The 25,608-nt window shown below is 44.3% G+C and overlaps 1 protein-coding gene across 2 annotated transcripts in view; it reads right to left on the reverse strand.

The window, feature by feature from the left end:
* Nucleotides 1–25,608, reverse strand: part of SHC3 (SHC adaptor protein 3) — a 189,475-nt gene that overhangs the window by 46,617 nt on the left and 117,250 nt on the right. For both annotated transcript variants that reach the window (XM_077299832.1, XM_077299827.1), the window contains one exon: nucleotides 5,914–6,033. In XM_077299832.1, coding sequence (XP_077155947.1) covers nucleotides 5,914–6,033 — 120 coding nt within the window. The remainder of the gene's footprint in view (nucleotides 1–5,913; nucleotides 6,034–25,608) is intronic.

A 25,608-nucleotide genomic window follows, 5' to 3' on the forward strand; every position in this document is an offset into this window, starting at 1 on the left:
GCAAAACTTGTATCTCCTCACCACTATTACCTAGTTACTGAATAGCACTATGCATTTGAGTTTATGCACTATGCTGATTAAAGCTTGATAATGACATTATACATGTGCCTTCAGCATTAACTAGCATTGCCATAAGCACCATTGCTACTATTAATATGAAGGGTGAATATCGTTTTTTAGGTGAGGATTGTTTTCCTGTGATATTCTTTTAGGTCTTGACCTTGTGATTTTCTACCTAGCACTGAAATCTACTAGTTATTTGATTATTTACTAGGTATACTACTAGACCTTAACAATACAGTATTTATTGGATATATATTTTTTTTATATATATATATATTTTTTAATATAAATTTGGAACTTTCCAATACTATTTATTACTTATACTGTTGAAGGGTCTATTAGTATAAGGATACGTTATCGATTGGAAAATTCTTTGCTTATTTGTCGAATTTTATAAGCACTAACTGTATGAAAATTATTTCTCATAAATGAATTAATGTTGATTCCTTTTTGCTTTTACTAACCATGAGAGACCAATTTATCTAAAAGAAAATGAATCACTCATATAGCTACTTAGATATTAATTATCCTGTGCTTGCAGATCCATTTGGTGCTTACCCACTGATTAATTCTTTTAATTTATGTATGTTTTTCAGTATTTAATAAAGATTTTTTGTATTTTCTTAAATTACGGTATTTGGCATATGCTTCCTGTGTAGTTGTAGTAGGTTTAATCTTTAATGTGGAAGTGCTGCTTATAGCTAGGCCAACTCTTGTTTGTTTTGCAAACAGTAACAGGGACCGGAAGATAAACACACAAGTACTACAGAACACCTCCACAACAACTTCTGTCCAAACAGTTAGCTTAAGTACACAGCACAGGAAAACGAATCCCCAATAGCAACAACAAATTCGTATTCAGCAAAGCGTCTCCTAAGAGCAAGGAAGCAGAGCTTTCCCTGGCAAGATAGAGAGGGTCTGGACAGGTTTTATAGGAAGAGGCAACAACCCTATCAGAAACAGCTGAAAATGGAGCTGCAAGTTTCTGACCAGCATAGAAAGGGTTGTTAACGTCTTCAGCACTAAAGGAAACCAAATACGCAGAGATCTTCTACCCCAAGATCTCCCTGGCTGATGTGACACAATGGTGACAATTATATGGGACCCATTATTCTGTATGCAGTATTTTATGGAGCTCATTATTCTGTAAGGAGCATTATATGGGGTTCATTATTCTGTATGCAGCATTATATGGGGTTCATTATTCTGTATGCAGCATTATAAAGGGGTCCATTCTATGTGGAGCATTATATGGGGCCCATTCAGTATAGAGCAAAACATGGGGCCCATTCTGTATAGAGCATTATATGGGGCCCATTATTTTATATGCAACATTATATGGGACCCATTATTCTGTATGCAGTATTTTATGGGGGCCAATTATTATGTATAGAACATTATATGGTGCCCATCATTCTGTATGCAGCATTATATGAGGCCATTATACTGTATGGAGCATTATATGGCATCCATTCTGTATGGCACATTATACGGGGCCCATTCTGTATAGAGCAAAACATAGAGCCCATTCTGTATGGAGCATCGTATTGTGCATATTATTCTGCATGGAGCATTATATGCGGCCATAATACCGTGTAGAGCATTACATAGCACCTATTATTCTGCACAGCGCATTATGTGTGGCCATTATACTGCGTGGAGCATTACATGGCACCCATTATTCTGCACGGTGCATTATATAGGGCCCATTATTCTGAATGGAGCATTATGTGAGGCCCATTATACTGTATGGAGCATTACATGAGGTCATTATACTGTATGGAGCATTATATGGGGTCCATTATACTGCATGGAGCATTATATGCGGCCATTATACTGTATGGAGCATTATATGGGGTCCATTATTCTGTATGGAGCAATATATGGGGCTCAGTCATTATATTGTATGGAGGACTATGTGGTGCTCATAATACTGCATGGAGGACTATACTGTCCTGTCTAAAATGAAAACTTTTGAAACACCCGAGGGCACGCACTGTGCTCTACGAGGACTCTCTGGTTTCTGAGCTATTGTAGAATTTACAATAGATATCACTCATGTAATGTAAGAAGTGAAATTTTTGGCGTTGTACTATACCTATATTTCTCTGCTGGATCGGTGCATCATGAATCGTGGTATGTGTTAAAGGGGCCACTGAGGCTTTTCCGCCTGAGCACATGAAAACCTGGAGCCGGCCCTGTACCTGGCTATAAAACCTTCACTATCATTAAATAACAGAACACAGCCTGATAAGTGACAAAACGCTAAATTCTGTGTTTTGATCCATACCACATGCTGTCCTAAGATTACATAGCGCAAACCTGCTGATAGATTCTCTCCAAAAAGTCTAGTGGCTTAATTCATTAAGATTCACATAGCGCAGTCTTTTGAAGAGTGTGCTTGAGAAAGATGTGCCTAATTCATTAAATGGACTCTGTCACCCCAAAAATCGTATCAGAGCTAAGCCCTCCGGCATCACGGGCTTATCTACAGTATTCTGTAATGCTGTAGATAAGCCCCCGATGTAACCTGAAAGATGAGAAATACAGGTTATATTATACTCACCCAGGGGCGGTCCCGCTGCGGTCCGGTCTGATCGATGTCGTGATCCGGGTCCAGCGCCTCCCATCTTCATTCGATGACGTCCTCTTCTTGTCTTTTTGCAGTGGTTTCTGCGTACTTTCAGGCGTACTTTGTCTGCAGTGCACAGGTGCCGGGAAAGGTCAGAGAAGTTCCGCGGCAAGAAGACAAGAAGAGGACATCATCGTAAGAAGATAGGAGGCCCCGGACCGGACCGCGACACCCATCGGACAGGACCACAGTGGGACCGCCCCAGGGTGAGTATAATCTAACCTTTATTTCTCATCTTTCGGGTTACATCGGGTCTTATCTACAGCATTACAGAATGCTGTTGATAAGCCCCTGATGCTGGTGGGCTTAGCTCACATACGATTTTTGGGGTGACAGAGTCCCTTTAAGAGGCACACAACTAGCATGTTCTTCTGTGGACCTGTGCTAGAAATGTCACTACTGGAGTAACATTTCTGGCATTAGGTACGTTAGGGACACCACAACTTTTCATGAATTTCTCAAGTGGACTCTTCCTGGCCCATCTATGTCCACTTTGGCAGAGCTGTACAAAATTGGCATGAAACCGGCAAAAGCTGCTAAATTTTGTATGGATCTTTGTGTTGCACAAAAATATTGTGACATTTGAAGGTGTTTTAAACCACAATTCTGGCAAAAAACATCTTAATGAATTGGTCTTAGAGTTACATACAGGGAAGAAGAGACCATATCTCGAAAATGGAGACGTACTGGTGAAAAAAATAATGCCAGATTCACGAGAACAGTAGCATTTCCATTAGTTAAAAAATTGACAAATTTCTGAGAAGTGGCAAGTCATCTTTCAAAGGGGTTGTCTGGCCTTGGGATGCAAATTTGCAGTCACTCTACACTGAGCTCTGTGATAATTCTCCGATGTCGGCACCAAGAGTGGGCGGTCATCTGCATTGCATACTTACAGCCACATTCCGACTAAATGAGTCCGGCCTGGCACAATCCACTTGCACTGAGCTAGGCCACGCACGTCTAGTAGGCATGTGACCGCATGTATGCTTATCGTATACTTGTGGGTATGTGATCCTGGCACCACAGAACCTTCAGAGAAGAAACCCCAAAGTCAGACAACCCCTTTAACCTTATGTTGTAATCATTGATGATGAATGCTTCTCTCATAACAAGACATGACCCCATCCCCTGCAGATTGTGAGCCCTCGCGGGCAGGGTCCTCCCTCCTTATGTACCTGTGTGCCTTGTTTTTTGCTCATGTTTAATGTATTTTTCTATATTTGCCCCGTATTCACATGTAAAGCACCATGGAATAAATGGCGCTATAAAAATGTATAATAATAATAATAATAATAATGTACTGGACTGTTGTCTCTTCCAGTTTGTTTTATGGAACCACTGTACATTATCATTCATTCTCAAATATAAATCTTTTAAACTAATTCCTGTTTTTAAATGCAACGATTTGGGTGCAAAACCTGGGCCACGAAAGAATTCACATTCCTTTCCATCTTTCTTTAGCCACCATTAGCAGAATAGTGATGGCTATAGGAATTTGGTACTTTGAAAATGGAGGTAACAAAGGGGTTGTCTCAAAGCTGTAGACAAAATTGGCTAGAACTACACATTAAAAAAGTAAAAGTTTAATAGCCCCACCGCGATTTTCTAGTAAACCAAGATGGTCACCTTGACAGATGCTAACTGCATGTAGCACTAAGGACACTCGCATTTTTTTATGATCCTCCTCTTTCAGCCACTTCTTCACTCCCCATTCTTCTCTGTTAATATGTTAGTCCATGCATTTCTCCATTATGTACATTTATTGCAGACACCGGTACTCGGCCTTCCTGCCTTGTATCCTTTTCCATGACAAATGTATTTCGAACTGTTGCTTTGGTAACCGCTGCCTGCCTCAGCCAACATTTTGCGGGGGCATTTCATGTTCATTCATTGATGTGATTTGCTTAATACAAGGAAGAAGGACCACTAACTAACCATCTAAGCTTCATATTACACTCGGAGAATTTGGCTTCTTTTTGAATATTTCCATCAAATTTATAACTGGACTGCAACAGAAATTCTACATTCGCATGATCAGCAACTTAACGTGGGCCTGTCACCGGGTCAAAAGTCGACATCTGTCTCTCTTATTTTATTCCTGCTGCTCACCTGAGTTTTCTTTTATTTCATTTTTTTTTTTTATCCGCCTTACAGTTTCAGAGATACGAGACTTTGTATTTAGCCCTAATTTTTGTGGTCTCAAAGAGTAATAATGCAAAGCAGCCTAAAGATAAGTCCCAAATAATACTGTGAGCAACACCCCCTTGGCAACAACCATAAAAACTAGCACTATTAAAAAAAGCCAATTCTTCTGGAGTAGAGATAACTAAATAGAAAAAAAATAGACATGCTGGGGTGTCCATCGTGAATGGTTTGAAATTCTGGCCATTTTCAGACCAATGTGAATGTTGATGGGTAGAGGAGACTCAGGGATAAACTAATTAGGCTGGGGTCACACTTGCGTGTGCAATGCGTGAAAGTCGCACAAGTCTCTCGCATCAATACCTGGCACTGCCGCCAGCACTCGGGAGCGGAGTGTGTGGCTACATGTATTTCTATGCAGCTGAACGCTCCGGTCCCGAGTGCCGGCGGTATTGAGGTGAGAGACTCGTGCGACTTTCTCGCATTACACTCACAAGTGTGACCCTGGCCTTTGATGAGGTGTTTTCAACCTCTAAAACCTCCATTTGTGGGTATAAAACACAGTATCTGGTCAACTAAGGTGAGTTCATAAATATCACTAAGAAATAACTATTCTTTAGTAGGATCTTGTTTATAATGATCAGTTTTCATTTTTGACACAACAGGACAACCTCTTCGTCCATCTTATCATACTTATATTCTTTTATATGTACTTAATAAAACAAAAGGGGAAGAACAAAATAAAAACTAATAAGCAGCACTAAATAAATTCATGAACATCATTCTGTTTTTTTCTATAGAATTGCTCATCTCATTCTTCCACGTCAGCGTTTCATAAAATGCCACATTTTTGATACTGACAGATTTTAGGTAAAATATGAGTTATTATGGTTTATTATGATTTTACTATGCTATAGAATGATACAGTGCCGCAAAAAAAATAAAAAGAATTCTTTAGGCAGACTGGACTATAAAAGATAAATGGGTGATATCGCAAGAAAGAAGCAATGTGTTTTTTTTTAATCAGTTTATCATAACCTAAAAAAGGCATTGTCTATATGGAGAGTTGTTCATACCTGTTTTGAATCAGGAGTCATCATATTTAAGCTGGTTGTAGATATATTCAGAGTTATACACATTCCTGCAAACTGGAGGTTGCTCTTCCCTAAGATGCTTGAGAGGATTTTATTTGCTGGCTAGAAAAAAAAAACACACTTGCATGAGAAAAAGAGGAAGCAAGGGCTGGTGCATTCCATTTTTTATTCTTAGAGCATCGTTAATTGTTTCATTTCCTTTATTACAATAGAATAATTCAACTAACTATAATATCCTTCTATTATTATAATAGATATAATACACCTCTCTGGAGACAGCAGGCCCCCAAAAACACTTAAAGGCAACCAGTTATCTGATTCATGCTTCCCAAACTGCGGCCATCATGAGTCAGAGCCAGGCTGCACTATCTCAGACACGTATGCCGGAAATATTTCAGCGTTTCAGAAACAAAATACTTTGAAGGGAATCTGTCATCAGGTTTTTGTTATGCAATCTAAAATCTGCATGACGTAGTGTCAGAGACCCCGATTCCAGCGATGTACAGTGGGTACGGAAAGTATTCAGACCCCTTTAAATTTTTCACTCTTGTTTCATTGCAGCCATTTGGTAAATTCAAAAAAGTTAATTTTTTTCTCATTAATGTACACTCTGCACCTAATCTTGACTGAAAAAAACAGAAATGTAGAAATTTTTGCAAATTTATTAAAAAATAAAAACTGAAATATCACATGGTCATAAGTATTCAGACCCTTTGCTCAGACACTCATATTTAAGTCACATGCTGTCCATTTCCTTGTGATCCTCCTTGAGATGGTTCTACTCCTTCACTGGAGCCCAGCTGTGTTTAATTAAACTGATTGGACCTGATTTGGAAAGGCACACACCTGTCTATATAAGACCTCACAGCTCACAGTGCATGTCAGAACAAATGAGAACCATTTTGTAAATATTTTTCCCAGCAATATGCGCTCCTGAAGGATGATGATGGAACTCGATATTCTGATTCAAGGATGATTTTTATTTCAAACTAAAATTTTAGTTTGAAATAAAAATCATCTTTGAATCAGAATATCGAGTTCCATCATCATCCTTCAGGAGCGCATATTGCTGGGAAAAATATTTACAAAGTGTTATCGCCTATGAAAGCACTGTTCAGTGCGCTCATCAGTTCCCAGATCTCTGCAGCAAACTGAATGGAAAGAGGAATGGAGTGATCCATGGATTGGATCTATACGCAGTATATCAAGACACCAAAAAGGTGAGTGGATTCACACTGAGTATACACCTTTGTAAACTAACTACTCAACTCAGAAGTCTGCGCTTCCCATTTCTCTCCCTATAATCCCCTCTTGTTTTATACAAATGAGAATCATGAGGTCAAAGGAACTGGCCAAGGAGTTCAGAGACAGAATTGTGGCAAGGCACAGATCTGGCCAAGATTACAAAGAATTTCTGCAGTACTCAAGGTTCCTAAGAGCACAGCGGCCTCCATAATCCTTAAATGGAAAAAGTTTGGGACCACCAGAAGGCTTCCTAGACCTGGCCATCCAGCCAAAGTGAACAATTGTGGGAGAAGAGCCTTGGTGAGAGAGGTAAAGAAGAACCTCAAGATCACTGTGGCTGAGAGATGCAGTAGGGAGATGGAAGAAAGTTCCACAAAGTGAACTATCACTGCAGCCCTCCACCAGACAGGCAGTCAGGCCCACCCAGCTCTCCTGCTGTCTGTCTGTGAAGTGCACATAGTACATCACCCAGCTTTGCGCATAGACTTTCCTCTGCTCCTAGCATTGTGATGGTATGTTCACCCACCCAGTCCACCCAGCTCTCCTGCTGTCTGTCTGTGAAGTGCACATAGTACATCACCCAGCTTTGCGCATAGACTTTCCTCTGCTCCTAGCATTGTGATGGTATGTTCACCCACCCAGTCCACCCAGCTCTCCTGCTGTCTGTCTGTGAAGTGCACATAGTACATCACCCAGCTTTGCGCATAGACTTTCCTCTGCTCCTAGCATTGTGATGGTATGCCTTTCAGCTAACCCCCAATTTACTCTGTGATATTTATGACCTTGTTTACTTAGTCTTGATTGTATGCATCTGGTCCACCCTTAATTCTCTGACCAAGATGAGCAGAGACCACTCCTCTCTGCTCCACACCTGAACGCACTTAGTTTTCCATATATTGCATAGCACAAGTCTGCATGACTTCAGTCTGCAGTGTGATTTCTAGAAGTGTGTTCTAAAAGTGTGGATTACATTAGAATTAAAACCTGAATTGAACCTGAAGGGAACTGAAGGTAACTGGCCAGTCACTGCAAACAATGTTTCTGCTTTTTTTCACTTTCACCCCTATAATCCTTCACTTTCTGCTACCTCCCCTGATCCCCACACCAAGTAAGGAACTGTTTATCTCTGCTTCAATCCTCCCCATCCATCTCACCTCCTCCTCAGAACTGTTCATTAACATACAATCCTCTGTCTCAAAGCACAGGCAGCCCCCTCACGCCCTCTCCTGCTCCCACCTGCTAACACTATCTCTGCTCCTTCTCACTGCTGGTGATATCTCTCCAAATCCTGGTCCTCCTCACCATATTCCCACAGTCATTTCTACCTCCCTCCCACCCACGCTCCATCACAAACTTCCGTAACCTCTCTAACCTTATACCCATTCACCCAGCCCCCGCTTCCCCAGTCCCACTAGCAGGAGCTCTATGGAATGCTCGCTCTGTCTGTAACAAGCTTTCCTACATCCATGATCTTTTTGTTACTACCAAACTTTCCTTCCTCGCCATCACCGGAACCTGGCTCACCCCTTCTGACACAGCCTCCCCTGCTGCACTCTCTTACGGTGGCTTCCACCTTTCTCACACACCCCGCCCCAGCAGCAAGCATGGTGGAGGAGTTGGTTTTCTCCTGTCAGATAACTGCTCCTTCACCCCAATCCCACTGCCACCCTCTGTTACCCTCCCTTCCTTTGAAGTGCACTCTGTGCGCATCTACTCCCCCTCCAACCTCCAACTGGCTGTCATTTACCGCCCCCCAGGGCCAGCCACCATCTTCTTTGACCACTTCACCACCTGGCTACTTCATTTCCTTTCTGCAGACATCCCCACTATCATCATGGGCGATTTCAACATCCCCATTGACACTTCCCTCTCAGCTGCCACTAAACTTCTATCTCTCTCTTCCTTCTTCGGCCTCACTCAATGGTCTTCTGCAGCCACTCACAAAGATGGTCACACACTGGACCTCATCTTCACCCGCCTCTGCTCCCTATCTAACCTCTCTAACTCACCTCTTCCTCTCTCTGACCACAACCTTCTCACATTCTCATCTCTCTCCACTCCATGTCTAGAGTCCCCACCCCACAAACTTTCACACCCTCGCAGAAATCTTAAACATCTTGACCTACATTCATTCTCTGAATCCCTCCTCCCTCTCACAGACATAAGTTCCATACACAATGCGGATGACGCTGCCGCTCTATATAACACCACAATAGCTGTAGCTTTGGAATCTGCTGCCCCACTTACACATACCAAAGCTCGCAAAATCAACAGACAGCCCTGGCACACCAGCCTGACCAAAGAACTGAGGCGAGCTTCCAGGGCTGCTGAGCGCAGATGGAAAAGATCCCACTCCAACGACCACTTAATCGCATTCAAACAGTCCCTCACTACTTTCAAGACTGCACTCGCCACAGCTAAACAAACCTACTTCTCATCTCTCATATCCTCCCTGTCTCACAACCCTAAACAATTATTCAACACCTTCAATTCTCTCCTCCATCCCCCAGCACCTCCTCCCTCCCCACTTATCTCTGCTGAAGACTTTGCCTCATTCTTCAAGCAGAAGATTGATAACATCAGAGACAGTTTTGGTCAACAAGCCCCAGAGCCCTTCCTCCCAACTTCCCTACCCTCCACCTCCAAAACCAACTACTCCACCATTACAGAAGATCAACTCGCCACTCTACTCTCAAGATCGCATCTCACCACCTGTGCACTTGACCCGCTCCCATCCCACCTCATCCCAAACCTCACCACAATCTTCATCCCAACCCTAACCCATCTCTTCAACCTATCACTAACAACTGGTGTTTTCCCCTCAAGCTTTAAACATGCCTCCATCACACCTATCCTCAAAAAGCCCTCTCTTGACCCATCCTCTGTATCTAGCTATCGCCCTATATCACTTCTCCCCTATGCCTCCAAACTACTGGAACAACACGTCTACCTTGAACTGTCCTCCCATCTCTCTTCTTGCTCCCTCTTTGACCGCTTACAATCTGGCTTCCGGTCACACCATTCCACTGAAACTGCCCTAACTAAGGTCACCAATGACCTCTTAACCGCCAAGAGCAAGCGACACTACTCTGTTCTCCTCCTCCTCGACCTGTCGGCTGCCTTTGACACAGTGGACCATTCCCTATTATTACAGACCCTCTCATCCCTTGGCATCACAGACTTGGCCCTATCCTGGATCTCATCATACCTAACAGACCGGACATTCAGCGTCTCCCACTCACACACCACCTCCTCACCTCGCCCCTATCTGTCGGAGTCCCACAAGGTTCAGTCCTTGGGCCCCTGCTCTTCTCCATTTACACCTTTGGCCTGGGACAGCTCATAGAATCTCATGGCTTTCAGTATCACCTCTATGCTGATGACACACAGATCTACATCTCTGGACCAGATATCACCTCCCTACTAACCAGAATCCCTCAATGTCTGTCCACTATTTCATCCTTCTTCTCCACTAGATTTCTGAAACTTAACATGGACAAAACAGAATTCATAATCTTTCCCCCATCTCACGTGACCCCCCCAACGAACCTATCCATTACAGTAAATGGCTGCCCACTCTCCCCAGTCTCACAAGCTCGCTGCCTCGGGGTTATCCTTGACGCTGATCTCTCCTTCAAACCACATATCCAAGCCCTTTCCACTTCCTGCCGACTTCAACTCAAAAATATTGCACGAATCCGTTCATTCCTCAACCAAGAATTTGCAAAAACCCTAGTCCATGCCCTCATCATCTCTCGCCTTGACTACTGCAACCTCCTGCTCTGTGGCCTCCCCTCAAACACTCTCGCACCCCTCCAATCTATTCTAAACTCTGCTGCCCGACTAATCCACCTGTCCCCCCGCTATTCTCCGGCCTCTCCCCTCTGTCAATCCCTTCACTGGCTCCCCATTGCCCAGAGACTCCAGTACAAAACCCTAACCATGATGTACAAAGCCATCCACAACCTGTCTCCTCCTTACATCTGTGACCTCATCTCCCGGTACTTTCCTACACGCAACCTCCGATCCTCACAAGATCTCCTTCTCTACTCCCCTCTTATCTCCTCTTCCCACAATCGTATACAAGATTTCTCTCGCGTATCACCCCTACTCTGGAACCCTCTACCACAACACATCAGACTCTCGCCCACCATCGAAACCTTCAAAAAGAATCTGAAGACCCACCTCTTCCGACAAGCCTACAACCTGCAGTAACCACCGATCGACCAAACCGCTGCATGACCAGCTCTACCCTCACCTACTGTATCCTCACTCATCCCTTGTAGATTGTGAGCCTTCGCGGGCAGGGTCCTCTCTCCTACTGTACCAGTTATGACTTGTATTGTTCAAGATTATTGTACTTGTTGTTATTATGTATACCCCTCCTCACTTGTAAAGCGCCATGGTATAAATGGTGCTAAAACAATTAATAATAATAATAATAATAATTTATGGCAGAGTGGTACGACGGAAGCCTCTCCTTAGTGCAAGACATATGAAAGCCCGCATAGAGTTTGCTTAAAAAACACATGAAGGACTCCCAGACTATGAGAAATAAGATTCTCTGGTCTGATGAGATGAAGATAGACCTTTTTGGTGATAATTCTAAGCAGTATGTGTGGAGAAAACCAGGCACTGATCATCACCTGCCCACTACAATCCCAACAGTGAAATATGGTGGTGGCAGCATCATGCTATGGGGTGTTTTTCAGCTGCAGGGACAGGACGGCTGGTTGCCATTGAAGGAAACGTGAATGCGGCCAAGTACAGAGATATCCTGGATGAAAACCTCTTCCAGAGTGCTCTGGACCTCAGACTTGGCCGAAGGTTCACATTCCAACAAGACAATGACCCTAAACACACAGGTAAAATAACAAAGGAGTGGCTTCAGATAAATTCTGTGACTATTCTTGACTGGCCCAGCCAGAGCCCTAACCTAAACCCAATTGAGCATCTCTGGAGAGACCTGAAAAAGTCCACCAACGTTCCCCATCCCACCTGACGGAACTGGAGAGGATCTGCAAGGAAGAATGGCAGAGGATCCCCAATTCCAGATGTGAAAAACTTGTTGCATCATTCTCAAGAAGACTAATGGCTGTACTAGCTCAAAAGGGTGCTTCTACTCAATACTGAGCAAAGGGTCTGAATACTTATGACCATGTGATATTTCAGCGTTTCTTTTTTTAATAAATTTGCAACAATTACTACATTTCTGTTTTTTCAGTCAAGATTAGGTGGAGAGTGTACATTAATGAGAAAAAAATGAAATTTTTGAATTTACCAAATGGCTGCAATAAAACAAAGAGTGAAAAATTAAAAGGGGTCTGAATACTTTCCGCACCCACTGTATCATTTCATTTACTTGATTCAGCAGTTACAACAAAATCACAGTTTTCTTTGCTGCAGGTATAGCAGAGCTTGAAATGCTGAGCCCGGTGTAACCTCACCCACACCACTGATTAGCAGCTTTCTTTGTACATTGCATGGCATATTGACTGAAAGCTGCTAATCACTACTGGGGGTGTCATTGGACTAGGAGGCATGAGGCAGCTTGTCATCTAGTTATTTTGTCCTGAAACAGCAAAACACAGCCAAGTATGTGAAGCATTGCTGGAATCAGGGTCTAAGCCCCTACATCATGATGATAGGTTACATAGCAAAAAACCTGCTGACAGATTCCCTTTAATGATCAGGATGGGGACTATTGCCAGGGACATAACTAGTCTTGTGGTACCACTGGACAGCTTTTCCCAGTGCTGCTGCAGCCGACAGACAGGTCTTCAATCATCTAGAGTGGAAAATGGGATCTTTGAAATAATTTTTTTCTGAAAAAAACTTGTGTTTCATAGAGAAATATACCAAGTATAAGCCAAGATTTTCAGCCCATTTTTTTAGGCTGAAAGTGCCCCTCTCGGCTTATACTCGAGTCATTGTCCCAGGGGGGTCGGCGGGGGGAGGGGGAGCGGCGGCTGTGACATACTCACCTGCTCCTGGTGAGGTCCCTGCATCTCCGGTCTCCGGGTGCTGACAGCTTCTTCCAGCTTTGAGCAGTCACATGGTACCGCTCATTACAGTAATGAATATGGACCCGACTCCACTCCCATAGGGGTGGAGCTGCATATTCATTACTGTAATGAGCAGTAACGGTGACCGCTCAATGCTGGAAGCAGCTGTCAGCGCCCAGAGACCGGAGATGCAGGGACCGCGCCAGGAGCAGGTGACTATAATGGTGAGGGGGAGCACTGCGCGATATGCACCTGTCCTCATTCCGGGCGCTGCTCTGTCTTCCGTATCCTCTGCAGTGACGCTCAGATCAGAGGGCACGATGACGTGGTTAGTGCGCGCCACCCTCTGCCTGGGCGTCAGTGCAGAGGATGCGGAAGAAACAGCGACGCCGGAACGAGGACCGGTGAGTATTGCGAGTGCCAGGGGCCTGAGTGACAAGAGGTGTGTATGTCATTTTTTTTTTCTTATGGGGCCATATTCAACGTTTGTGCAGCACTATATGGGGCAAAAATCTCTATGGAGCATCTTATGGGGGCCATACTCAACGTTTGTGCAGCACTATATGGGGCAAATATCTTTATGGAGCATCTTATGAGGCCATAATCAACGTTTGTGCAGCATTATATGGGGCAAATATCTTTATGGAGCATCTTATGAGGCCATAATCAACATTTGTGCAGCATTATATGGGGAAAATATCTCTATGGAGCATCTTATGGGGCCATAATCAACATTTGTGCAGCATTATATGGGGCCCATCATGAACTGTATGGAGCATTATATGGGGCTCCTGATTCAATATGGATATTCAAAAACACTTAACCTACTGATATCTCAATTAATTTCACTTTTATTGGTTCCTATTTTTATTTTTTAAATTTACTGGTAGCGGCTGCATTTTCCACCCTAGGTTTATACTTGAGTCTTTAAGTTTTCCCAGTTTTTTGTGGCAAAATTAGGGGGGTCGGCTTATACTCTGGTCGGCTTATACCCGAGTATATACGATATGTATATCTTCAGAGTTTCCTGGCCTTGGACCCAAAATTTCAATGTTTTGTTCATCGAACTACTTAGTTATCACTTTTGCCTTCTGACATGATGCTGCATCATGCTGGGAAAAGTATTCTTCATCACCAAATTACCAGAAAATTCCCCTGATATCGATCCCTGTCAGAACATATGGTCAATCATCAAAACACAGGTGCATAAATATGAACACAGATATTGTTATAAACTACAATCACTGATTAAACAAGAATGGGCTGCCATCAGTCAGGATCTGGCCTAGAAGCTGATATCCAGCATGTCTGGGTGAATTGCGGAAGTTGTGAAAAATACTTGCCTTTCAAAAAGCACAATAAAAGCTAGATACGATTTTCTGTGTCATAGCCTGAATGTTCAGAGTTAGAAGGGTAGGAAAGGGCTGCATAAAAAAACTTATAGTCTACCAGTCAACTATACCAATAATGGTGGCCATACAATAAGGCCATATAGAAGTTTCACAGGGTTGTGACTGTGTGAGATGTGTGTTGGCTCACCAGGGTGGTTTAATTGCAGCTAAATGTGATTGTACTCACATCTGAATAATCTTTATACTTGTTGCTAATAGATTTGTTTCTTTGTAGTTAATGTTGCTAACTGACCAGAAGATGTCGCTGTTGTTTGAGCATGTTTAAAAATGAAAGACAGGAAGAGGAAGTGCAGTCTTCTTAGGCAGAGTCTGCAGGAATGAGGAGTGTATGAGGCTGTGCTGGAGAGGATATGGTGACATCCCCTCGTGACAGCACACGACTGAATAAAGAGCAGTGGCAGATTGAAGCTGAACTGAACCATTATCTGAACCTGTCTGGATGCGAGGGAATTCCTGCTGTAAAAGCTGTTAAAGAGCAGAAGGGACTCAGGACCTGTAAAGTGAAAGGTGCCGCATCCTGTGGACGTATGTAGTGCTCTAAAATTTCCTGAGCTGACTTTGGTCTTGATAAAACACAGTTGACCTATACCAGCAGATGACATGGTTCCCAAAATCATCGCTAATTGAGGAACCTTCACACTAGACCTCAAACAGCTTGGATTGTGTGCCTCTCCACTCTTCCTCCAGACTCTGGGACCTTGATTTCCAAATAAAATGCAAAATTTACTTTCATCTGAAAACAACACCTTGGACTACTGAGCAACAGTTCAGTTCATTTTCTCCTTGGCCCAGGTAAGACTCTTATGGTATGGTCTATTGGTCATGAGTGGCTTAAAACAAGGAATGCGACACTTGTAGCCCATGTTCTGGATACGTCTGTGTGTGGAGGCTCTTGAAGCTATGACTCCAGCAGCAGTCCATGTAATAATAGAACAACACGGCACTCGTAGTAGTGTATAGAGTAGGTGCTCAAGTAGGGTATACAGCACAACAAATCCAAATCCGAAAAAACTTGGCACTCTAGATGGATAATTATCATATGCAAAAGGTTTATTGATGTGCGTCCATAAAGGCAAGTCGAACGTTTTCGGTCCACATCCGGACCTTCATCAGAACAAATATAAGAGATGTGGTGCAAGGAGAACCGTTAATCCTGTCTCTATAAATTCCAATAGTGGTAGGGTAGCCTGGATGCAGCAAGAAGTCTCTGTCCACATAGGCGCACGTGTAATGTGGCCGGAGTCGCTGGGTAAAGCAATTAACGGTTCTCACCAGCACCATATCTCTTATATTGGTTCTGATGAAGGTCCAGATGTGGACCGAAAACGTTCGACTTGCCTTTATGGATGCACATCAATAAACCTTTTGCATATGATAATTATTCATCTAGAGTGCCAAGTTTTTTCGGATTTGGATTTTCCAGCAGCAGTCCAATCCTTGTGAATCTCCCCCAAATTTTTGAATGGCCTTTTCTTAACAATCCTTTCAATGTTGCGGTTATCCCGGTTGCTTGTGCACCTTTTTCTATCACACTTTTTCCTTCCATTCAACTTTCCATTAATATGCTTGGATACAGCACTCTGTGAACAACCAACTTCTTTAGCAATGACCTTTTGTAGCTTACCCTCCTTATGGAGTTTGTCAATGACTGACTTCTGGACATCTGTCATGTCAGCAGTCTTCCCCATGATTGTGAAGCCTACTGAAACAGGGGCCTCTTTAAACTCTTAGGAAGCCTTTGCAGGTGTTTTTTTGTTAATTATTCTAATTTACTGAGATAATGACTTTTGGATTTTCATTGGCTGTAAGCCATAATCATCAACAATAACAGAAATAAACACTTGAAATAGATCACTCTGTTTGTAATGACTCTATATAATATGAGTTTCACTTTTTGTATTGAAGAACTGAAATAAATTAAATTTTTGATGATTTTCTAATTTTGTAAGAAGCATCTGTGTATAAATTCATAAACATTGTGAACCACTGTGCAAGACCACAGACGAGCCCGTGATTTGCACTCAATTAAACCAATTTTCTCTCAGGGTGTAATAAGGTAACTGCGGTACGTTCAGATGGGCATGCCAACAGGTAAATTGCCATAAAGTAAATAGCATAAACAGTTCTCTTGGGTGCTAAGCTGTCCGGCACAGTGGATATAGTCTTCTGGAAAAATGTTTGTTTGGTGTGTTTTCTATGTCTGCTTATCAAAATCGAGTAGGAATATCTTCGTTCCTAAGTAAAATAGTTACTGACACTGAACTGTGTGGAAATTAGATCTTTTCTCGTCTGTGACTCCGTTGTCTCTTGAACAACACCCTCAGTGCATGTTTTACAAATGTGAGAAAAAAAATATATATATATTCTAGCACATTCTATATTATGGATATATTTTACCCTGATAGTATTGTTTCTGTCGTTGTTGTCCACAGCAAATTTTCAATTTTTCAAGACCACTAAAAAAAATTAAAGATGGGCTGAAATTGTTTTTTATGGGCGTAAAAGACAGGGTTTTTTGGACAATTTTCATACACACTCCAAATGAGTGCATTATGGAGGCACTATGCGATGGCAAAAAGCGTGCCTACAGGTTCAAAATACATATCCATGAGCTCATTGAGACAGGGCTATAGTGATGCAAATCTTTTTTTTATTACCGCATCTACAGAATACAGACTTATGTGAGTTGTCCAGACTAAAAGGGGCTGGGAGCTGTAACAACAAAACAAGCTAAATGATACTCACCAACTCGCACCTACCTTGATCCAAAGCAGACCAAGGAGTAGACACAGAAAGAGGAAATATCACCATTCTATCAAAAGCAGGACCTGTGATTGGCTGCAGTGGTCAGATGACTTGACCAGCGTGCCATCAGATGTTTTTCTGATGATGCGCTAATCAAGTCGCAGCCAATCACAGGCATGGTGATGGTGATGTCTACTCTTCCACTATGAGCACTGTAGTGCCGCGGTGTTCACACCATGCAGTAATGAGACAGTAACCCAGGAAAGTTCACAGTAAATGTATTTAATGTCCAAACAACTCACAAATTGAACAGTACACTATATCCTCTGGATCGCAGCCGAGGTGTCACAACAGTTCCTATCCGAGATCGATGCCGAAAGAGACTGCACCACCGTATCATGCTGCGGGGTGCCAGGTGTTCGCTGCTCTTGGCTCTGTGTTACCTCACACAAGCTGAACGTTGCAGAGCCACCTGCTCTGCCACTTGCAAACAAACACTGATATACCCAACCCTTTTCTACAGGGTTTTTAAATGGAATATGTGGCCGTGGGCCACTTGTAAAACCCAACCTGGAGGCGTCAAACTTTCCCACTACCATTCTGTAGTTCGCTCCAAAAAAAAGCCCTTAACGGCTTTTTCTAAACATTGCCATAGTCAAATAACTTGACCAGGTCCACACTTATTTTTATTTAGCATTGCAACCACAGCTATGTCTGTGACTGCAATGCACTACAGCAGGTTTAATACTGTTCTATATGCTCCTGGGAGATACATAGCGACCCTCACAAATAATACTTGTCACTGCCTCACATACCCCCCCTGTTCAAACTTGTGGGGTTGAACATTTGTCACCATACATGGAGCCTGTGACAGGGCATCTGCATTTCCCTGCGACTTTCCCACCTGATGTTCCACTGAGAAACTAAAGTTTGGTATGGACAGGAACCATCTGGTTACCCGAGCATTCCTCTCTTTTGCATTGCTCATCCAGATGAGAGGTGAATGGTCCATTATCAAACGAAACTGATGCCCAAGCAAATACTAGCATAGGGACTCAAGGCCCTTTTAATTGCCAGGCACTCCTTCGCCACTACGCTATAATTTTTCTCCACCGGCATCAGTTTCCTGATTAAGTAGGTGATTGGGTATTCATCCCTGTTCACCAATTGCCACAGTACTGCTCCTAGACCTACCTCTAAGGCATCTGTTTGCATGATAAATGTTCCCTTGAAGTTGGGGCTGATGAGGACAAGCTGTCCACACAATGCCAACTTCAGAGACTGGAATGCTTCCTTCACTTGAGGATTCCACCTGACCATAACTGACTTCTTAGCTTTTAACAGATCAATTAGGGGTGTCGATCTCCCTGCAAAATTGGGTATAAACCAGCGGTAGTATTCAGTGATGCCAAGGAATGCCTTCACCTGTTTGATACTTAACAGCTTGTGCCAGTTTTGAATGGCATCAACTTTGTTTATTTGGGGTTTGATAACCCCAGGGCCAATCACATATCCTAAGTACCGTGCTTCGGTAAATCTTACTGCACATTTTCTCGTGCATACAAATGTCCTCATAATATCAATGAGACCCCTCCATCAATAAATAATGGGCATACAAAGAGAAAAATGAAGAGACTAGATCCAAGGTAAATATAACAATAAAAACAATCTATTTATTAATTAGCAATAAGGTAAAAACGACTTGACATAACACCAATAACAAAGTGAGAAACAATCACATGAACGGAGTCGTTACAGAGCCAGAGACTGAGATAACCTCCCTCTAATACAAATATCTGCCACTCACGGCACGGCTGGCTTGACTATGTATACACGGCATACTATAGGGGAACATCATAGGTCTGATCTAATAAATAAAAACCTCAAAAATATAAATGGTCTAAACCTAACTTAAATACCGTATATACTCGAGTATAAGCCGACCCGAGTATAAGCCGACCCCCCTAATTTTGCCACAAAAAACTGGGAAAACTTATTGACTCGAGTATAAGCCTAGGGTGGAAAATGCAGCAGCTACCGGTGAATTTCAAAAATAAAAATAGATGCTCCATACCGTTCATTATGGCCCCATAGCTGTGCCATATAGTGCTCTACACCGTTCATTATTGCCCCATAGCTGTGCCATATAGTGCTCTGCACCGTTCATAATTGCCCCATAGCTGTGCCATATAGTGCTCTGCACCGTTCATAATTGCCCCATAGCTGTGCCATATAGTGCTCTGCACCATTATTGCCCCATAGCTGTGCCATATAGTGCTCTGCACCATTATTGTCCCATAGCTGTGCCATACAGTGCTCTGCACCATTATTGCCCCATAGCTGTGCCATATAGTGCTCTGCACCATTATTGTCCCATAGCTGTGCCATATAGTGCTCTGCACCGTCCATTATTGCCCCATAGCTGTGCCATACAGTGCTCTGCACCATTATTGCCCCATAGCTGTGCCATACAGTGCTCTGCACCATTATTGCCCCATAGCTGTGCAATACAGTGCTCTGCACCATTATTGCCCCATAGCTGTGCCATATAGTGCTCTGTACCATTATTGCCCCATAGCTGTGCCATATAGTGCTCTGCACCATTATTGTCCCATAGCTGTGCCATACAGTGCTCTGCACCATTATTGCCCCATAGCTGTGCCATATAGTGCTCTGCACCATTCATTATTGCCCCATAGCTGTGCCATATAGTGCTCTGCACCATTATTGCCCCATAGCTGTGCCATATAGTGCTCTGCACCGTCCATTATTGCCCCATAGCTGTGCCATATAGTGCTCTGCACCATTATTGCCCCATAGCTGTGCCATATAGTGCTCTGCACCGTCCATTATTGCCCCATAGCTGTGCTGCTGCTGCTGCTGCAATAAAAATAATAAAACACATACTCACCTGTCTTGCTTGCAGCTCCTCGGCGCCATCTTCCCGGCGTCTCTCTGCACTGACTGATCAGGCAGAGGGCGGCGCGCACACTATATGCGTCATCGCGCCCTCTGACCTGCACAGTCAGTGCGGAGAGACGCCGGGAAGATGGAGACAGCGCCCGGCGTGTGGAACGAGGGAAGGTAAATATGTAATACTTACCTGCTCCCGGCGTCCCGCTCCTTCCCCCGGACAGCTGGTCTTCGGTGCCGCAGCTCTTCCTCTGTCAGCGGTCACCGGCACCGCTTCATTAGAGAAATGAATAGGCGGCTCCGCCCCTATGGGAGGTGGAGCAGCCTATTCATTTCTCTAATGAGCGGTCCCACGTGACCACTCAGGGGAAGAGGCTGCGGCACCCGGAGACCGTGGGACGTGTAGGGGGGGCGACAGGAGCCCCGGAAGCAGGTGAGTATATGACAGTGCTCACCCGCCGACCCCACCACCGATCATGACTCGAGTATAAGCCGAGGGGGCACTTTCAGCCCAAAAATTTGGGCTGAAAATCTCGGCTTATACTCGAGTATATACGGTATATATGCTCCTCCTACATCAGTCAGATGCCGGTTAGCTAGCCAAGGCTACACCAACAGTAAAAAACAAGATGGTAGTAATACCTGCAGTCATGTTGTATAGCCGAAGAGAGAGGGAGGTATCCCAGCCTAGAGTGCACCTCACATTTTCTCGTGTTCGCTGTTAACCCCGCGATTCTGAGAGAATCCAGCATTGCTTGTATTTGGGACAGGTGGGAATTCCACATTGGCTCAGTGGTTAGCACTGCAGCTTTGCAGTGCTGGGGACCAGGGTTCATCCCACCAAGGATAACATCTGCAAGGAGTTTGTATGTTCTCCCCGTGTTTGCGTGGGTTTCCTCCAGGTACCCCGGTTTCGTCCCAAACTCCAAAGAGATACTGAGAGGGAATTTAGATTGTGAGCCCCAATGGGGACAGTGTCAATAATGTCTGTGGAATTAATGGCACTATATAAGTGAGTAAAATAAATAGAAAAACAAATAAAATAAATATTCCAGTTGGTACTAAAGATGACAATATCCTTTAAATATGCTGACGCGTACTTCCGATGAAGCTCTAATACTATGTCCATCAGCCTCTACAATGTGGCCGGAGCCCCATGTAATCCGAAAGGCAAGACAACATAGTGATAGCGACCCTCTTGTGTTATAAAGGCGGTCTTTCTTTTGCCGATTCTGTCAGTGAGACCTGCCAGTAACATTTGGTGAGATTGAGCCTGGTGAAGTACTGGTCTTCTCCCAGTCTCTCAATTAGCTCATCCACCTGGGGCATTGGATAGAGGTCAAACTTTGATACCTCATTCAATTTCTTGAAGTAATTACAAAAGCGTAATGACCTATCTGGCTTTGGAACTGGCACAATGGGGCTAGCCCACTCACTCCAGGATTCCTCGATGACTCGTAACTGGAGCATTTGCTTCACTTAAGCCACAATGGCTTGCTTCTGGGCCTCTGGCACTTGGTACAGTTTCATCTGTACCCTTACCCGAGGCTCGGTGACAATGTCATGCTGGATCACTGAGGTCCGCCCTGGCAGCTCCGAGTTTACGTCTGTATTCCGTTGCACCAGAGCCCGAGCCTCCTGTCGCTGCTGTTTTGTGAGAGCATCATTTATTTTAACCTCAACCCCCAGCCACGTCCTTGACTGGTGACTCTTTTATTATACGGGCAGCTCTGCGCCGCCTGGGCATCCATCAGATGCTCCTTTAATATGGGCTGGACTGCCTCAATCTGGTCCTGCATGCTTGCCACGTGCTCAATGACACTCTTATGTGGAGTTGGCTCCTGTTCCCACAACTCCTTGTCTGCATCCAGCAACCCCCTTGGATGCTTACTATACAATAGCTCAAACGGAGAGAAACCCGTGGACACCTGTGGTACCTTGTGGATAGTGAACATTAGGTAGGGCAATAACATGTACCAATCCCTCCCTTCCTTGAAGACCACCTTTTTGAGCATGGCTTTGAGGGCCTTGTTTAACCTCTCCACCAACTGTTAGGTTTGTGGGTGCTACACGGACGTGTGTGGCTGTTTAATCTGGAGCAGCTTACATAGCTCCCTGGTCACCTTGGACATAAAAGGAGTCCCCTGATGGGTAAGAATCTCCTTTGGCAGCCCAAGGCAACAAAGCATTGCAAACAGCTCATCGGCAATTAATTTTGCCGAGGTGTGGCAAAGTGGTATTGCCTCTGGGTACCGTGTGGAGTAATCCACTACGACCAGAATATTTTGTTGGCCCTTGGCGGATTTCACTATTGGGCCCACCAAATCCATTGCTATCCCCTCAAAGGGTACCTCTATGATGGGTAGAGGCACCAGTGTACTTCGGAACCTTGCAATTGGTGTGGTTAGTTGGCACTCGAGACATGACTCAAAATCCCGTTGGACCTCCGTTCTCTTTCCAAAAGAACCACTGCAGTATGCGTTCTTGGGGTTTTTTTTACCCCTAAGTGCCCTCCCAGCATGTGTGTGCATGTGTGTACCATCTCTAGCATGGCCCAATGGTACGACTGGGTCACCACCAGCTATACTACTACTTCATCTCGGATTTTATCCACCCTATCACCCTATACAATAAGTCTTGGTTGACAGCCATTCGGGGAAAAAACGTTTCTGCACCCGGGTGCTGAGCCACTCCATTTATTTCCACCACCCTTTCTCGTGCCCATGCCAGGGTGGGATCCTGGAGCTACAGTCCCAAACATACCAGGGACATTTCCACCTATGGGATCACTGGGGTCTCCTTAAACTCTCCTGCCAATACTTCTAGGGGAAACCTATCGGGGTAACACTCTGTCCCTAGGTTGGCGACCCCTATGGCAGGTATTCCTGACTCTGGATCTTCAGGTTCTGTCCCCAAAATAACTTTTACACTCGGAGGGTTAACCCTGTGCTCCCACAGGGACCAGAACAGGGGCCAGTCCCTTCCCAATACAGCCCCATATGGAAGTCTTTACCATTTTACCACCACGACCTATTTCTCCACATGGGGTAGAAAACGTAGCCTCTGCTGTTGGTACTCTTGGAGTTCCCCATGTATGCCCACCACCCCAACTTTCCAACCATTAGGGTTGCCTCTGGCAACTAGTGACCCATGAACCAGAGTCACTAAGCTTCCTGAGCCCAAGAAAGCCTCCATCCGGTACCCATTGACGAGTACCTGACACAATTGGGGTTCGCTGCATGCAGCGCCTGGGGATGCAGTGCAGGCTTACTGGGCACACATAGAGTCTCTGCGCATAAACCCACAGTCCATGCCACATGTCCGGGCCCTTGATATCACCAGCACCTGATAGTGGAGGCGCCAGTAGTCATTGAGACCATTTTGGGGGAAACTAGTCTCCTGCCACTCTCGTTCTGAGGTACTCCATCAGTAGGGACTCAGGGCTGACTGGCCCCAGCAGAAGGTCATGGACTTTTTCCAACTCCTTGGCTGGCGGTGCCCGTCGTGACAGCTGAAGTGGAGCAGTGTCCCGTATAAAATCCTGAGTGGCCGTATATTGCTTAATCAGTCCAACCACCTGGTCTAGAGTGCCCGGGTCCCCTTGCCCCACCCAACGCTGTATGGCTGCTGGCAAAGCTCTCACCAACAGTTCGACCACCACTCTCTCCACCATCTGGGTCAAAGTCACAGGTTGGTGCCACCTTTTCCCAGGCTGCAGTAAGTTATAAACCTGAGACCGGAAAGGCTGGTCCTCCACAAAAGTCCATGAAAACACCCGTTTGGCTCTCAATTAAGTATTAACCCCCAATTGGGCAAGGATCTCACCTTTTAGCTTTGCATAGTCCTGGGCATCCTCCCAATTGAGGTCAAAGTAGGCCTTTAATGCATCTCCCCTCAGGAACAGAGCCACCACTTGGGCCCACTGGGACTTTGGCAGGTTCTCCCGTTCTGCAGTGTGCTCATAAATGGTGAGGAAAGCTTCCACGTCGTCTTCCAGACTCAGCTTTCTCAATGCGGAACGGACCTTGTCCCGGACCTTAAGACGCCCCATGGTCAGTGCTGGAGGGGCCTCACTCAGGGCTGCAATCTTCTGCAGCAACAGGTTGTTGGTCTGTTGCTGTTGTTGCTGTGGGAGGACTAGCTGCCTCTGCATTTCCTCCATCTTGTCCACCTGCCTGGCTTGCAGTGTGGCAGGTCTAACGACAGACATGCAGCTGGCGATGGGTTCATGCTGCCAGCATTCTCCCACCAAATGTAGTGCCACGGTGTTCACAGTAATGAGGCAGTGACCCATGAAAGTTCACAGCAAACGTATTTAATATTCAAAAAGCACCAACAACAGTTTTTTGTCCAAAATATCAAAAAAATACTTTATTTTCATAAAAATATTAAACAGGTTCAGGGGGAACATAGGGAAACATGCAGCAATGCGACACGAAAAATGCCCAATGCATGCAAGTATGTTTCTAACTATACTTTTTTCTATGCTATACGTGTTTTGTCACATATAGATTGTCACCTGGATATCTAATTATGGGTATACATCTGTTAATGGCTGTGCTGTGTACCAGCCGTATTATGATTACTCTTGATGGAACCCTTGGTTTATATATATGATTTATGCGCTGTCCAATGCATTGGACATTTTTTGTGTCGCATTGCTGCATGTTTCCCTATGTTCCCCCTGAACCTGTTTAATATTTTTATGATAATAAAGTATTTTTTTGATATTTTGGACAAAAAAACTGTTGTTGGTGCTTTTTGATTCTTTCTTTTTGAGTTTTGCAGTTTGTCCTACAATTGTCCATATGAATATTGGGGGTTACCTTTGGGCTCTATTGTTGGGTCTTTTTCTCTGTCATCTATTCCCCGATTGTATATGATGTCATTTTCTTTATACTTAGTATTTAATATTCAAACAACTCACAAAATAAACAGCACATGGTATCCTCTGAATCACAGCCGGGGAGTCACAACAGTCCATATCTGAACTGGATGCTGAGTGCGACTGCACCACCGTATCATGCTGCGGAGTGCCAGGCATTCGCTGCTCTAAATTACCTCACACAAGCTGGACGTTGCAGAGCCACCTGCTCTGCCAATTGCAAACAAACACTGACACACCCAACCCTTGCTACAGGGCTTTTAAATGGAATCTGCAGCCATAGGCCACTTGTAAAACCCAGACTGGAGGGAGTGAACTGCCTTACTACCATTCTGTGGTTCACTCCAAAAATAAAAGCCCTTAACGGCTTTTCCTAAACATTGCCTTTGTCAAATAACTTGACCTGGTTCACACTTACATTTATTTTGAACTGCAGCCACAGCTATGCCGGTGACTGCAATGCACTCCAGCG

The sequence above is a fragment of the Ranitomeya variabilis genome, chromosome 1 (assembly GCF_051348905.1).
Source record: "Ranitomeya variabilis isolate aRanVar5 chromosome 1, aRanVar5.hap1, whole genome shotgun sequence".
NCBI classification, from domain to species: domain Eukaryota; kingdom Metazoa; phylum Chordata; class Amphibia; order Anura; family Dendrobatidae; genus Ranitomeya; species Ranitomeya variabilis.